This window comes from Ischnura elegans, chromosome 6 (assembly GCF_921293095.1).
Source record: "Ischnura elegans chromosome 6, ioIscEleg1.1, whole genome shotgun sequence".
NCBI lineage: Eukaryota > Metazoa > Arthropoda > Insecta > Odonata > Coenagrionidae > Ischnura > Ischnura elegans.
In genome coordinates, this window is record NC_060251.1 from 26,374,013 (window position 1) to 26,390,629 (window position 16,617).

General features: G+C 39.8%; 1 protein-coding gene across 3 annotated transcripts in view; it reads right to left on the reverse strand.

The window, feature by feature from the left end:
* Nucleotides 1–16,617, reverse strand: part of LOC124160213 (four and a half LIM domains protein 2) — a 772,571-nt gene that overhangs the window by 613,023 nt on the left and 142,931 nt on the right. The window contains exon 1 of one of the 3 annotated variants that reach the window (XM_046536009.1): nt 6,874–7,031. The exons of the other annotated variants lie outside the window; for them this stretch is intronic. Coding sequence (XP_046391965.1) covers nt 6,874–7,016 — 143 coding nt within the window. The 5' untranslated portion in view covers nt 7,017–7,031. Of the gene's footprint in view, nt 1–6,873; nt 7,032–16,617 lie in introns of those variants that run through there. 3 annotated transcript variants of the gene reach the window in all.

Consider the following 16,617-nt stretch of genomic DNA (forward strand, 5'->3'; position numbering starts at 1 on the left):
AAAATAACTTCTTAAGGCGGTTAGAGTGGCATCGGCTGAATCCAAGTGATGTACTCGGACTAACTATTGTTAACGTAAAAGAGTCGCCGAAATTTTTAAACAAAAGAAAACTTATTTAGGAATGAAATGAGAGCACAAATTTGCATCTCAACACAATGTAAACGTCAAAAATTATTTAAAAAAGTTAATTACAGTGGTTAACTTGACTAGTTTCAACACTGCTTCAAACCTTTGCACACTGAGCTGTGGAGACATACCTACCTTGACTAAATATTCATAGTAATAGAAGTAAATCCTAAATATATAAAATTATTTATAAATAAAAGATATGTTTGATGTATGTAAAAGTCGGGAAACTAAATATATATGCGTAATTTAGGCTAAATCGTTGTAGTGGTTTTCGTTCCGCGATGTTGGTACAAGAGATCCTGCTGGTACCAGAGATCCGCCCATCTAGCCAGTTTTAGGCAGTTTTTCGCAAACACATTTCTTATTTTAACATGGACTTATACTTTCCCCTACATATTTATATTTTTCACAATATTTTGCTTCAAATGAGTGCCGTCTCAACAACTTCTTGTTACAAACGATTCGCTAGTTCGAAAAACCCGTATTTAACCACAAGAACCCATGTTTAATTATCCTAATTTTACCGTCAAATATCTAAATAACGACGCATGGAAATCCCCTTTTCATTGAAAACGAGTCTTACAAAGAATATGTGACCAAAATTGATCACAAATCACATCAAAAGCATGATGAATACTTACTTGGAATATCCCGGTGGTAGAGCGAACAATTTCAACACAATGCGATCGACGAGCTAAGAACAATTTACCAGAAATTAATTTTAAGATGCATTTGTTATTGAGAGCTAAGTTTTACCCAGCACCATAATAGTAGGTACCTGATGATGATACGTGTAGCATCAAATACGAGTTCCTAGTAAAGTATCTTTGTAGATCACGTGTCGGGGTATCCTCCAGTACCTAGAATTGGCTCCACAACCGGCAACAGCGCACGGGTGAAAATCAAAAGTTTATCGGCCGGTGATTTTAACAGTCCAGCTCCTCCGAGTCACGTAATATTTCACGGCCGCGGGCCACGAGAGGAGGGGTTGGGGGAGAGAAATTTCCAGGTGGGATGAAAACGAGAGGAAGCTCAGTGAAAACGCCGCCGACACACTTCCATGCGCCACCAGTGTTTTTCATTCTTTTCTTTGTGTGTATCTCGACCAATTAGAAGGGGCGAAATATGTTGAGAAACTAGTATGAGGGACAAGGTCAAAGCCAATTGTGCTCCGGAGCGCGACGGTGGAGCCGCCGGAAGTGAGACGGCATGTTGAGCCGAGACTTCCGGTCGGAGAAAAGAGCATGGACTCACTAGTCGGCAGGATGTCTTGGAGGATTTGAGCAGCGATGAGGCGACAGGGAAAACAGTTATCGTGCCAACAGAACCATCGCGGAGAAGGAAAAGGAACCTGATTTCTCCGCGTTAGGGACACGATACCGATTCAGCATCCTGGGTCGCTTCACTTCAGGAGGTGCTTAACAGTCATAGACTAAATTTATGGAAAGTACGAGGTGTTTTCAGAAAAATTTAGCGGGAATTTCAGTTTTTTGAAAAATTGTTTATTCATTCGTCTGATTTTCATTCTATTTATTAATTTTTTCACCCTTCAAAATAGTCTCCATTTGATATGATGCACTTGCGCTAGTGCTTCTCCCAATCCTCGAAACACTTCTCAAACTCGATCTTTCGATGATCTTTAACTCTGTCAATGATTTCTTTTAATGTAATATATACTTGTGAAACGATGGCCCCCTAAGATTCTCTTTATTTTTGTAAATACGGAAAAAGTCACACGGAGCCATGACTGGCGAATATGGTGGCTGTAGCATCGTTACAGCACTGTTTTTGGCAAAAAATTTACGAACAAGCAATGAAGAGTAAGCCAAAAATTGCAGAGCTCATAAAAGCACTTCTAACATTAGAGGCTGCCACAGACAAAGTCTGTAATGAATAAAGCTGAAAATTTTATCAATCCTCAGTGGCATGTGCAACAACATAATGAAAAAAATAAATCGGATTATTCAAACTTCAACCCGTGCAATTAAAAAATTGCCATCGTTTTATGAACAAGCGTCTTATACTCAAAACAGTATTAATATTTTATTTCAGCTCAAATCTAGGGGGATCGTGGAAGTTTGGCGACTTGCGAAAATCTTTCCTTCAGACATAAGAATCCTGGGTCCTAATATGATGTGAAGACTTCGGACCCCTTTCAAAATCCGGAATGGACGAGTGGACAGAACTGACACCCAACTCCAAATATGTGAACATTCACTCGCAAGTGGCTAGGTACATATTTGGCTCTAAACTATCCTATCTTAACTAAACTTCGGGTTAAAACACTGGGTCGGTGAGAAAAAAATGAGTTTCTCAAAATAACACCCACGTTTTGATACCTATGGGGAGCATCCGTTCAGTTATAATGAAAAGGAGTAATATATGCATCAAATTAGAATGTCTCTTAATTAAAATATAAGCTCGCTTACATAGGTGTTGCTCTAACCTAACCTATTAAAACCAACGTAAGGGTTGAAGCACTGTGCGAGTGAGTAAAAACTGTGCAGCAGATATAATGTAAGTCACGCAGTACACACCGGCTCAACGGCTCATGGAATGAAAGATATGAATACCACTGTCCGACATAAGAAATAAGAATTATCTATTCCTGAAAATATATTGTCGGATTAGTCATCATCATTAGTCAACAATCCTAAGATTGGTTTGACGCAGCTCTCAATTTCTCTCTCCTATCCGCTAATCTTTTCATAGCTAAATATTTCTTCTCTTTTACATCCTTTATAACCTGTCCTATATCACTCATTCGGGGCCGTCCCTTGCCCTTTTTCCCTTCCACTAGTCATTCAACGATTGTCTTCATCAGACCATCGTGACTCAAAATGTGTCCAACTAAGTTGTCCCTTCTTCTGCATAAGGTTTTTAGGAGGTTTCTCTTTTCTCCCACTCTTCTTAGCACTTCCTCGTTACTCACACGGTCAATCCATTTTATCTTCATCATTCTTCGGTAGCACCACATTTCGAATGCTTCCATTCTTGACTTAAAATACAAAAAATGATAACACATCTATATCAATCATGCCAATGTAAAACACGCCAAATCGCCATTCACAGGTCAAGTAATCTGATAGGATTTCTGAAAAATCAGGAAAACAAGTCAGAAATATTAAATTTACTTTATCGGTTTTCGTAATTTTCTGTTTTTTTTATTATTTGCTTAATTTTTGCATAATGAGACATGAAATATTTGTCCTGCTGACTTTATTTCACACGCGTCGTGTTTCCCTTCATCTTGTAACTCTCTTGAGCGCATTGTACAATGTTATGCATTTAAAAGAAACGCGTCGTTTGTTAAATAAATTCAAAGAAAACATTCTTATACGACTTCAAAATAATATTAAGATTTCCATATTGAATAGCCTTACATATAAAAAAAACTTTTGTAAATTCGAAGATTTTCGCGGCGTTGATTAGATGATCGCCAAAACACAACGGACGCGGTGAAAACCCTAAGAGAATGCAGAGATCAAACTTTTGTAAAGTTTTCCATCCAAGCTATCATCAAATATGACGAATTAGATTTCTAAAATACCATGTTTTTTGTCATTTACCTGTACTACTCCACCAAATTCAGAAGAAAACATATCATTAAATCCGGGCAAGTTAATCAGGTCATTGCAGTATATGCAACGAATGCGGCGATGCATTTCGGCGTTATTCACGGGAAATTAGGAACTTATGAAAGACGTGCCCAAGAGATTTTGTATCTCCCGTTATGACTAACGTCATCTTCCGCGAAGCGTTACTATCGCGACGCACAATCAAAGCTGCCCGTAGTAAGAGTTACGTCAGCATCAACGAAAGTCAGGGCAATCGTAGCTGTCGTAAAATTCAAACATAATTAGAAAGGTAAATCACGCAATCGGCCGAATTTGAAATTTTTCTTAAATGGAACTCTGATTCATGAAAACCAAAACAAAATTCGAATATGTATATTAGGATATATATTAATTATTCTCTATACATAGATATTCTCTATATATTATTCTCTATATGTATAGTGGCCTATAATGTGAGGATAGCAATACGCTCTGTACTTAAATTAGCCAATATAGTGCAGCATTAACATAGGCTACTATTAATTTTACACTCCATTTTGTGAAGCACGTAATTATGGCCAAATAAATGAATCGTTAACCAAATTGCATTACAAGCATTTCTGGAGCCTGACAACTGAATTCACTAATTATTAGGTCACTAAAACTAAAATGATGATTTCCGCCATTAAAATACATTGGAGTAGATATCAACTATAAACATAATATATAAAAATTCAGGACATAACCGGACGATAACACAAAATGTAATGAAACCGGTCGTGTTAAAATAAATAAAGTATATATATGTAAAAATTGCTAGTAATAATTAATTTACAATGTGTTAGAATTTCATCGCCCTCTTGAATTCCTCGATCTGGATTTTAAATTCAAAACCGTTAGTGAATTAAAAATACGTCGATAAATCTTCAACGTGGATAAAATTTCTATAGTAAAGGATTGAAAATCTTCGTCTAATTTTACATGACTTTAAAGAAAAACCCACAGTTCATACCAGAAAAAAAGACAAGAGTGCGAGATACGATAGGATATGAAACATGCACACTTCACGCAAATAAATATTTTTCCCTATAAAGCCATGACACCGGACACCATGTGCTTCTCCAGGTGTACACATTCAATTGATCACGCGGAAGGACTTGCATGACACTTTCGACGCAATAATGCCGCAGCTTCGAAACGTTTTCATAAATCTAGGTCAGATGCCAATCAGAAAGTTTTTCCAAGCAGGGAAAATCGCCGCGGGTGGCGGGACTCATTCCCTAAAGGCTTTTAGGGCTCAAGGTGAATAGATAAGGAGAATCGATATCGGACAGAGCGCCACCTATCGCTCACACAAACAAAATCGATTTAATGGGAATTCGGAAGTGCATTAAGAACATTTGAGTAGCCGTTCAGGTGAGGAGGGATCCAGTTTTTCAAGATACTTCGAAAATGACGACTTCTGATTTCATCCAAAAGAATCGAATTCAAAGCAAAACAAAGTTAAAAAAACCTAGGAAATTGGCATCCCAAACAAAATCTTGGGTATTCGTGCCATGAAAAGTGATAAAACAGATGAATTCGTCAACCTGTCAACAATCATTAAATGCACATCTCGTAAAATTTACACGGTCATGTTCGGAAGAGTGGCCCACTCAATACCTTCTCCTTAACCTTTAACCAGTGACATGCAATTATTGGTACTACAATTATTGGTGACGTGCGGTCTGGGAGACCGCAACAAAACAAAAATTCATAAAACGTTGCAAAGTCATTTTTATTGCTTAGTTTAACGTTTATTTGACTTCTCAACTATTATAAAACTTATATTTAATATTATGCATTCCCAATACGAACCAACTTTTTCAGTAAAAATTGTTATTTAAAAGAGGATCAAAAAACTGATATAAAAAACATTTGAGTTGCTATTATTATCGTACTTTTCGTAATTAAATACTTAATTATCCAGGTTATGAAACTAAAAATCCTTCCTAGCAAATTATTATTCTTGAAAAATCACTAGGAATTGTTTTTAACAATTTTATGATTCATTCCCCCCAGCATTACGTTTATTGGTTTTTCCAATTTAGTGAAGTGAGGTCTCACAGACCGCTACTCAAATTCAGTTGCAAGTTTTCAGAAATAAATAATAAGAACGTTAAATTTTAAGAGTGCTATGTTCTTGTTGTACAAAATTATGACGCTCACGAGGATTATAGGTATTTTGAAATAGCAATTTTGAAAGTATTCATAATTTTAGAAACGCAGCGGTCTCTCAGACCGCACGTCACTGATTGAGGTTTGATAGCCAATCCAATTCGTGCCAATAAACGCAAACCAATGAACATATGAACGTATACGTACTGAGTGAGTGATTACTCTATGGAATTACCAAATTATCGAATTACTGATTTTTCATCGATGAAATATAGATAATGCCAATTTTCCAAATCCTTAGCAATTCATCGACGTAAAAATTAGAATTATCCGAGAAATACCCCTAATTTTGGACACCAATCGCAGTATGTACGTCTCACGAATTTTCTAAGACGTTTGGAATCAGGGCACCTATGTTACTACGGCTATAAGGAATTTTAAAAAAATAGGGTTAAAATGTTCGAAGTGGAGTAATAGTTTTTCGACGAGCCAAAAACCGACAATTTTTTAACAGGATAAAAAATACCCAAAAAGCCATATTGACAAGCTGGCCTTACAAAAGAGATGCATAAATAAATTTCCTTTTATTTTCGTTGGTGAAGCATTAGCTCCGAGCACCGAGCGCCATACAATTTCCCATGGAAAGTTGGTTGAAATAATTCTCTATGACATGATGAATATCAGATGGCAGGTGAAGCGCCTCGCAATTATCATTTTCATCATCATAATGTACTTCTCGTAGAATTTAAACGGTCAAGTTCGGAGGAGTAACCAGTCAATGCTTTCTTCTTGAGAGCAAAAGAAATTCATTCAATTCGTGTCATTAAACACCAATCAATGAACGCATGATATTATACGTACTTCAATGTTTACGCTAGGCAAATACCAAATTCGCGTAGCGTAGAAATTAATTTACTTTCATTCCCTGTGTATTACGCCACAACCGATTCAGTAGCTATAGATATACAGCTCTCCATAGTAGAGTATCTCGACAATTTCCACGACTGCAGCCGGCAAGAGTCGCCCTTACCTTCCGCAACCGCACTTGGCGTCCGCCTTGACGTGCACCGCAACACCCTCTGGCGGCTCGGGGTTGTTGTTCCGCCGGGCGCCGCCGCCGCCTCCCGCGGACGAAGACAGCAACTTCCACCGCTCCCGAGCCTTTACGTTCATCTTCACGAGCACTCCCTGAGGGCGGATCTCCGAAGACGCCAGCGTGTCTGTCACAGTCAACTTCCTTCGCTTTATGCAGAAGCAGGGACTCACTCAAAAACCACGCGGGACGCCCGACAGTCAGACGTGAGGACCACTATGAAATGCCAAAATCATTCAATGAACACTCTGACAAATTAAAGTTTCTTCCCCTATCTAGGAATTTTGAATAACAAGGATCCTTATTCAAATAAAATAGACCATAAAACAAAGTTTATCCTCTAATGCGCAGTCTATACATTTCTTAGGCTCCCAAAAAACCTAACCGAGATACCCGCTTGGCATTTCTGTGCACGTTAATTTTAAGGAACGAGGGACCGCGGCGAATTTAATGTCAACACATTTTTTATATTCGTCAGCACATTCTAATTGCGTCTGAGAATTCTCTAAAACTATTCCAGAGCGCCACTTCAAGTCGCAAAATATTTGAATTCAAAGAACTTTTCACAGACGAGAGACAATATTCAAATATACTAAAACACGATACACAGTTTTTCTTTAATCACTCCGAGAGGGTCTTAATGATGTCATTATAAATTAACTGCGAGTACTAAAATATATAAATGTCACGAAATTCCAAGAAAGGTGGATCCAAATTCAATTATGCTGTATCACTAGACACGGTTAATCTTCTTTTGCACCACTTGTACACGACTAAAGATCCTCAGAACTATCAATGAATTGCTTTTAAGAGACGCTTATCGTAGGAATATTTGTTAATTGGCAGTTTATTAACCTATGATTTACCGCCAAAAACTCCTTTGGCAGGATTGTAAATAAGGAAGGTAAACGAAATGCCATTCGTAAACTGTTCGGAAAAATCCATCAGTAAAATGGGAAGAAAAAAATTAAAATACTAGATGAATGAAGGAAATGAACACAGTTTTAAAGTTCTAAATAGTTCCCACCCTACCACTAGAACCTGTGACACAAGAAGTTCTTCATTATTCCACTCGAACACGAGGAAAGGAGTATTTTTCCTTCTAATAAGCACTCTGCAGTTTTCGATACACTTTCAAGCCATATAAGTTTCTAACCGGAGGGTAAAGGAAGCATTCAATAGTTTCATAATTCCAGATCCTACAATAACACCAGGGATTAAAGAGGATTCCCCCTTGGTAGTAGCACTTAATTGGGTTTTCACTTCACAGTCACTCGCAAAATAATAGCACCGACAATCAAAAGAAACACTAGATGGATGGGAGAAGTTTTATAAGTCATTCAAAGCAATCATTCGCAAAAAGTTACCTGAATTTCTTGTCTAGAACACTGAGACTTAATGGGAACGACCCAACTTTAGCCGTGTTGATGCGTGAACCAGGTGAAGTGCAGACTGGGAGTAATTTCAACTCCCGAAGAAGACTTAGCGATCACAAGCAAGAAAGCAGAGAGACAGGTGGCGGTGAAGCGGTCTCCATTTCTTCCTTCAGAGCGACAGGAGAGGGGCACTGTGTATTTTTTTCTCTTCTAAGGCTCTTATTTTTCGATCCTTCCCCACAAGTCTTCATGAACCACGCCCCCTTCTCCTTTTCACTCCGTCGTGCTCGCCTCACACCCTTTTCTTACAGAGAGTACACGATCCAGTCACAACAAAAACACCCTCGATTTTTTCTTTCACTGTTACAAACACTGTATCTCCTGCATAACAAATACTATTCAAAATAGAGGTAATTTTTTGAATAACCAGGTAGCACAGCTTTATAACAGCCACATTGCATCTTCGAAGCCGTCTCTAGAAGATCCCAAAACTTCCCGTTCAAATGAGATGAAGTTGGGCCAAGTCGATTGCTACGCCACCAATGAGGTACTAAAAAGTACGCCAGACGTGAGCTACCTCAGAAAACGGTTATTAACGTCAGTACCGCAAGAGGTACTTATTCTTCTCACTGGTGAGTTCTATTTTTCCTTTTTACGTACTAAATAAGGCTAATTTTAACTTTTCACCAAATAAGCAAGTAGTTCAGTAGCCGGGTGAACCTTGGAGACACCAAAGATAAGTGGATGGTTAGGGAATGAGCCGCTTACGTACAGCGACCTCTTCCGACGACTATCCTGTAATTATATTCCTGCCTTCGCCAATCCTCAGAAACTTCTCCAAAGTTCCCACGAAAATCCTTCTCGTTCTTCCTCACATCAGAGAGAATTAAACTCCCAGACTGTATTCTGTCGGCTGACCGCCACCGTGACCACAAGACACTGTATAAACCAACTCTCTCTTGCTCCTCCCCCTCCCCACCTTCCCCTCGATTTCCCCCACCCCCTGTCCTGCTTCCCCCCCTCCCTCACACCCTCCTCTCGTCCCTCTCAGACGTCTACCCCTCCACTTTCCCCCAATTCACCCCCGCCCACCAAACTACCCTCACTCGATTCCCTCTCTCTCCCTGTCCCTCTTCAATACCTCATCTTTCCTCACCACAATGCATTGCAAAAATGTCCTGACATAAACAGGCAAAAAAGGTTAAGAATGCACGAAAGAGGAACACAAACACAAATATGATTGAAACTCATAGGGTCTTACGGTCACCCATTCTTGAAAAAAATCGGAATATTATGGGCCGGCATCAGAGAGAATGAAACTCCCAGACTATATTCATCTGAGTTAAAATTAAATTAATAGAAAAAATAAAACTCAATGACTGAAATATTCCGTACCATTAATTCGAAAGACTTAACCTTTTAGAGCAGTTAACCAAAGGCAGATGACTCTGTCTGCAATAATATAAATATACAGCATCTAAATGCTTTCCAAAATCTAAATAGATAGCATGAAACGACAGTTAGTAATGTGAAGACTGGAAGAAAGTTAGTGTCTAAAAATTTCTGAAAACCGGCAGATTCAGACAATCTTATCCAGACAGAGTCTTAAGTTTAAAGAAAGTTAAAGTAAAATCCATAAATATCCACCCCCTCTCTCCAAAAAAAAACTAGAAATAATGTGATTCCAAGGGTTAAATTCCAAAAACTTTTGAGTTCAAAGACAAGTTGATTAAATATTAATAAATAAAATTTCAACCTACTTTTTCAATTTAAAAAGACTCGCAGTGATCATTTGAAAACATAGTAACGACGGAATCCTATAATCAACAGTCTTTCCTCACGTTAAAAAATGAAAGGGTGGTAGTGGGTCACGACAAATTCGCAGTTCTCAATCTTAGTCGCTTGCGCAGACGCCAACGTAATCGCTCTTTCCTATCCCTATTCTGAGGTATACGCGACGAAGGATAGCCCACCCCGGAAACGAGGGATGCCTCGTGACGAATAGCGCAGACTCGGCGCGATCTTTCGGAGCTGACGCGTAATACCCTTCCTCCTATACATTTCCGCGATCAAGTGGGTCGCAGGGAAAATGGGAGGGGGTCGGTCGGTCCCCCTCAGCACGCCGCTTTGCAGGATTTTTAGGAGGACAACGGGTTGAAAAATAAAAAAAAACGACGGAACGAAGGTCGAAAGGGGAAGAGCACAAAACTGGGGCGAGGAAGAAGATAAGGGAGTGAAGGGCTCCTCAAGAGGCGTCCAACCCTTTTCCGGGCGCGAATCCGCAAGCGGGCGACGATGTTCCTTTTTTTTATTCTGAAAGGCAAGAAAATGGATAGAGAGCTCTCAAATTAGCGCATGAGTTTCACAATGCTGCCTGGTATGAATTTAGGCTTTGATATGCTATTCAAAGTTTATCATCCAACAATAATACAGTGATCGAAAAAGACACTCGCACTCGTGGATATTGTGGCTCCGTCAGAATCACTACAAATTTTCTAACGAGAACAAATCTACACCAATGACTCGAACTCGAGCTGATAAACGGTAAATATTCCATACCCTAATTCGGCAATCAAAACAATAATTCAGATAAATTCGCCGACGGTCAAGGGAAATTATTTGTTATTTCAATCGAATCTTTAGGAGCACCAAATGTTCGTCGGATGGGACACAAAAGGCACAATAAAAATTTTCCAATACGTCACCACTTACACGACAAAGATGGTCTTAAAGATGCAGTGATTATGGCTTACGATTCCCCTATCGGTAAACAAAAGACAATGGTTTGGAAAAATTGTCCTTGGTATGAGGGAATCATACATTTGGGTGGATGATTTCATTTTTCTTGGGAGAACCTTTAGTACGGTATTCCGAACGACGTTCGAAGTAGTTCGCATATGGCGAGGCTTCCTCTTCGTTGAATCTTAGGGGAGCGGTTTGATGCCTATGGTAGGCTTCTCTCTTCCCCCTCATTCACTGCGACCATTCACTTTTAATGCATTTCCTCCCCTTCCTGCCTGCAGCGCCGATTCGTGCGGAACGGAATTGAATTACATCCGTGAGTGCACGTAAGCGCCAACTGTCGCAGTCGTACGGAAGGCGTGAGGGAGAATAAAAAACAAAGTTGAAGAAACCGCAATGTATTATTAGCCTCTCAGTATAAGGAAAGCGAATTGCAACAAAGAATACTCGCTCTGTTATTTTCGAAGCAGACCCACAGGTGATTCTTAATCTTCCCATTCAAGTGCCACTTAGTTATAACATAGCCATAGCTACGCCACCAATCTAGTATCAAAACAGTCGGACGTGAGTATATTTTCCCAAGGAAACGGTGAGTTATTATTCATCTTAAAACTTGACGAAGGATTATACTAGTTTAAATATACGGCGAGAAGCATTTGAGAAGCCAGAAGAATCTTTTAGACACTTAACGGAGCTGTTTTACTGGGAATTAGCCGCTAGAAATGCAGCAATATTGCGAAGTTTCAAATTTTAATTAATATTCATGAATCATTTGGGGAGGAGCTAAAAATTCGAAGATAACATTTACGAAAAAAGCCCCACTTATTTTAGTAAATTTTATGTAAGTTTAAAATTGGGAAATACAAAATAGATATTTATATAAATTAATGCTCCGTTGACTATTTTCATTGTAAAATTTAACATATCAATGAGTCATCAGTGATAGACATCCGCAGTATAGAAAAACTCTTGCATAGGCGTAGGACAACTGAAAAAGTATTCGAGAGTTCCCTATTGGGATTAAAACGCAATAACATTGGCTGTTCGTTAGTAGCAATGAAACATTAGAGTCAATGTGATCGTTCTATCATGTCGTAGGCGGGCGAAAACTACAAAACATTTAAATTTGCACAAAAGACAGAAGGTTGAGACCCAGATGCTCACGTGCAGTTTTCTGATTAATGTCCAGTATTTTACATTCGTGCCCACACAAATAAAACCTAATTTTCTGTCTCCTATTTTCCGAGGGAGCAGACGCAAGGTGACCTTTTTAGACGCCTAAAAGGTTACGGATTTAGCAGCTCAAATGCAGTTTTCAGACAAAAATCCAATTTCTATATGCGTTATCGCAAAAATTACACCCCCCACTTTTCGTTTCCTATATTTCTCTCCTGCTCACTCGGAGCGTAGCAGGTGGTTTTTATAGGTTGCCCGTGGCGACGCGGGTTATCGCGCTAGCCGTCTGTTTGCCCAGTGGCCCACAGCATGGACTGAAGTTTGCGGAAGATCGGCAGGCCACTCCTCTGTTGTGGACCGAATATACAAAACTGCGATAAAAAGTGAGTCGAGGATGGCGGCTTCCGCGAACTCCACAATTTGCAAAGCGTAGCGCAGTCCTCCCACGACACTGCGAAAACAGGCGCGGACGTATAGATGATGTTCCGCGAACGATAACACCGCTGCTTACGAAATTAAAGTCACACAAGTAATTCAAAGTCCGACATTCTGTCAGAGGACATAATGATCGGTGGTCGAGTTGAATAAATTGGTTAGAATTCAATTTGATTCAATTCTTAAAATTCTTCATAGCAAAGTGGGATGATATTCCTTAAACGATAATTCCATCGATAACCAACAGAAGAGTCACATCAGAAGTCCAGATTTCTCTCACATAAGATCATTATCGTTGATTGTGATGAATGAATGGGCTAAATCTTATTTTATTCACTGTTGAGAGTTTAAAACCCGTCCACATTGTCCCCACAACTGACACTTGGCAGTCATCAAAACTCCCAGTGCATGAGATTAATTTATTTTACTAGGTCAACATTAGCAAGAAAGTTTCAGGTTTTTAATGATCACAATATCAGTGGGGACACTTGCTTCCGTAAGTTCCATAAAATTGTCCTCTCAGCACCTTTTCAGTTCAGAATATGCTTCAACCTTCATAAATACTTTATAACGATCCAAAAAAAAAGTTCCAATACGAAAAATCAAAGTGACGTCGATCACATGTTAGGCATTCACCGAGTGTAACCTCTTAAACCAACTAGAAAGTCATTGACCTATCATCACACAGGGCATATTCACAGTCTAAGTTTGACCACTAAAAGCATATTTCCTATGATGGTGGGCAGCTCCTTCTGACTTCTAAGGAAACCACGCCTACGTATCACTTCAATTTTCCTACCAGCATAAATTAACCGGCGGTGCAATAATTCGTTTCGAAAAATTTAATAAGACAAAAGACGATCGGTCGAGTCCATCATCAATGATCAGCCCAGTAAGACGTTGTACCGTCGCGATATTTGGAAACTGTTTTAAACAACAATTCGGGTTGAGTTGGAAATGAGGGATGACTTCGATCACAAACTAAACACGCCTTATGGAAACATGAAAGTTCTTCGAGGTGCTGTACGGAAAGGCTCTTCACGTTAGGTCCAGAAAGTTTTATTTTCGCTACCACAGTCCAACACACAAAATCACCATCACAGAGGGCCAAATTACTAACTCAATGAAGCAATATCATTCCGATTCGAACAGCTTCCGCCTTAGGAGGATATTCCGCCACTCAATACGTCATCACGCCGAGTCCTCACCATCGCACTCACGTGTTTTCGGTCGTGTTTTGTCATATGCGCTCTCCCAATGGATATCCCAATTCACTACACCTCCAAGTCCATTCCACTGACCGCTATAGACTTGAATCCACGCGACGCCGCCTCTGAAAACCAGTCACGGAACATGCGCTACCACCGCATTCCGTCACTCTTTTGTTTTCGCACTTGTTTCCCTCCGATCTCGACACCGATCGGGTTTCTCCTTCATTCTTTATAAGACGACTCGATTTTCTGGTCACTCGATCGCCGAAATGGGTCCACAGCGCCACACTAAACCAGTCTAGATAGCCTCGCGTGGGCTACTGGGGATGTTTCCAGTGTTGCAACTTTGGAGAATGTTCCGCGGAAGAGGACAGGGAACTCTTGGAAGAAGAGTAACGGGCAGGCGCCGACGAATATCTCCCCCCGAAACTTGCCCGGACCAACGACTTCCCCCTTTCAATACCAAAGTCACTCGGTCTAACCGCCCCCTCTGGAATATTGCCGTAAAAGGGAGGTGCTGGCTTCAGGCTGGAAGGGAGGGTTGAATCTGCCTTCATCCCCCATTCCTTCTCCCGACTGCTATCCACCCAACCCAGACCTTGTCTCAGACAGTAGGAAAGTCGCTTTAGGGCGCTCACCCCTAAATGGGGGCGGCCTAGTGTCATTTTTCATTATGGTGACATCTTCCGGCATTGGGAAATAGAAAAATACAACGTTCTAGACGTAATTTATCGCCAAGATATTGTTGTTGTATCACAGCAAATCTGAAAATTATTCAGTGTCTCGGGACTGTGCGTCATTAAATTGCTTTGAAAAAGCGGAAAATAGCAAATCATTCCGCTGCATGCACGCGTACAGTCGAATTCAAAAGCATTGCAACGGATTGAGCGGCGCCACCTTCGCCGCAGTTCGAAAATGGAGTATCGGTATTTTCTGTAGTACCGAAAGGATGGAATTTGAGCAACAATCGTATCTCCAGTACTATTTTTACTGAAGCATCATTTAAGATAAGATAGTCTTAGGCGGGACTTCGTGAAACAGCTTCACGTTGAATCTAAATAACCTTTCAGCTTTCACATAGATAATTTAAATGTCGACCAGTTGCTTCGCTGTGTGACATCGTCAAGTCCAGCCTTCCACCCCTACCGAGTCAATGCATGTAATACATAAAATATATATACATTCTTTTCCTGTATTTCCACCAGACCATGTCGCACAGCGACGAAACTGGTCGACATCAAAATTATCTATGAGAAATCTACAAGGTTTTTTGATTCAACAACAACCTACTGTTTGTTCGACTTTCTGTAATCTTTTTGGCCCACCTCTCCACCGAATGGTTGATCAGAAACAAAAATCAAAATATTCTTTAAATATTAAGTCTATTGAAAACAAGATAATGGATAAGATAATCAAAACTTAGGACACAACTGTTGCCATAAAATACTCCCACCGACATCCACCCAACCTTCCATCAAGACCTTTTGTCAGAAATTAGGCAAATTGTTTGCTCACCATAACAGGTGGCGCCACCATGAGCGTAGCAGCCTTCTGACATTTTTCACTATGAAGAAACCTTCCGGCAAGAGGAAATGGTATATAATGAGTTCAAAATGTACCAAAAATGTTTCGACGCGAACCTATTATAATCATTTTGACCTAACTCTAATTCTTTCGAATCGCCAGAGACGACTTGAAAAACAAATCCGCAGAGAATTACATCGATCAAAAGTAACATCAGGAAATAAGTGAAGACTGAAAGCGAATGATGATTATTTACTTATTCTGATTAGCATGCTCACCCCTCGAGTGTGATATTGTTCATAACTTAAAATTTCCATACCAAGCATTGCACTGCGTTCGCAATGGACGGTAAATACTTTCTATGGAAACCTCTTGCATTCATTTCAACTTGAAATCTATGTGGAGCCTTACTTTCGACCCACGATAGAAATGAATCAATCCTTTAAACCTCAAGTATATTGGCAACAAACTAGGGGAATAAATGAAAACTTATGAGACAAATAAGACTTTCCGCAATCAAGTATCAAAATATTGGCTCCTAAACTAAGGAAATGCAATAAATTATCTTTGAGGACGTTATTCAAACATAGCAAATACGCTAATGGCCCCAATAAGGGTACGTTAAGCTCCGAAAATGAGCGATACCATTATTATCTTTCTACCAAGCGATACATCCGCTCGGGCGCAGTGCGGAGATTTTGGAAGGGTTTAGCTTGTCCTTTGTTGCGATGCGAAGGTTAGATAAAAAGCAAGGCCACGAAAATGATTTGGAAATAAAAAAAAAACATTGATTGAAAGAAATCACGACGCGTCGTGAATATTCTCGCTCCCCTAACTTTCCTATTGATTTTTTTCGGTTTGAGGTGACCACCGCATCGACTATATAGCCACGCCCTTCTAACCTATGGGGGAATTATCGTGGCACGAAACGTTATTCACGGGGACTGCCTCAAACCATATCGCCGAGGGTCGTGAGTGATTCGCATTTCCGAAAAGGCAGAGGAGTCCACCCGACAAAACAATCCAATTGTTGCCATCCATTAGTCTCGTTCTCAACTTCACTTGAAGTAACTTGGCGTGAGTTTTAGGGATGAGAATTTGAGACGGTTATAGATGGTTATCAGATAAGAATAAAATCCGACGATTCGAATAGAGCGGAACGCTTTCAATATTGAAAAACTTCTTGCCTTTCTCCACCATTATAGAATTTATTTTAC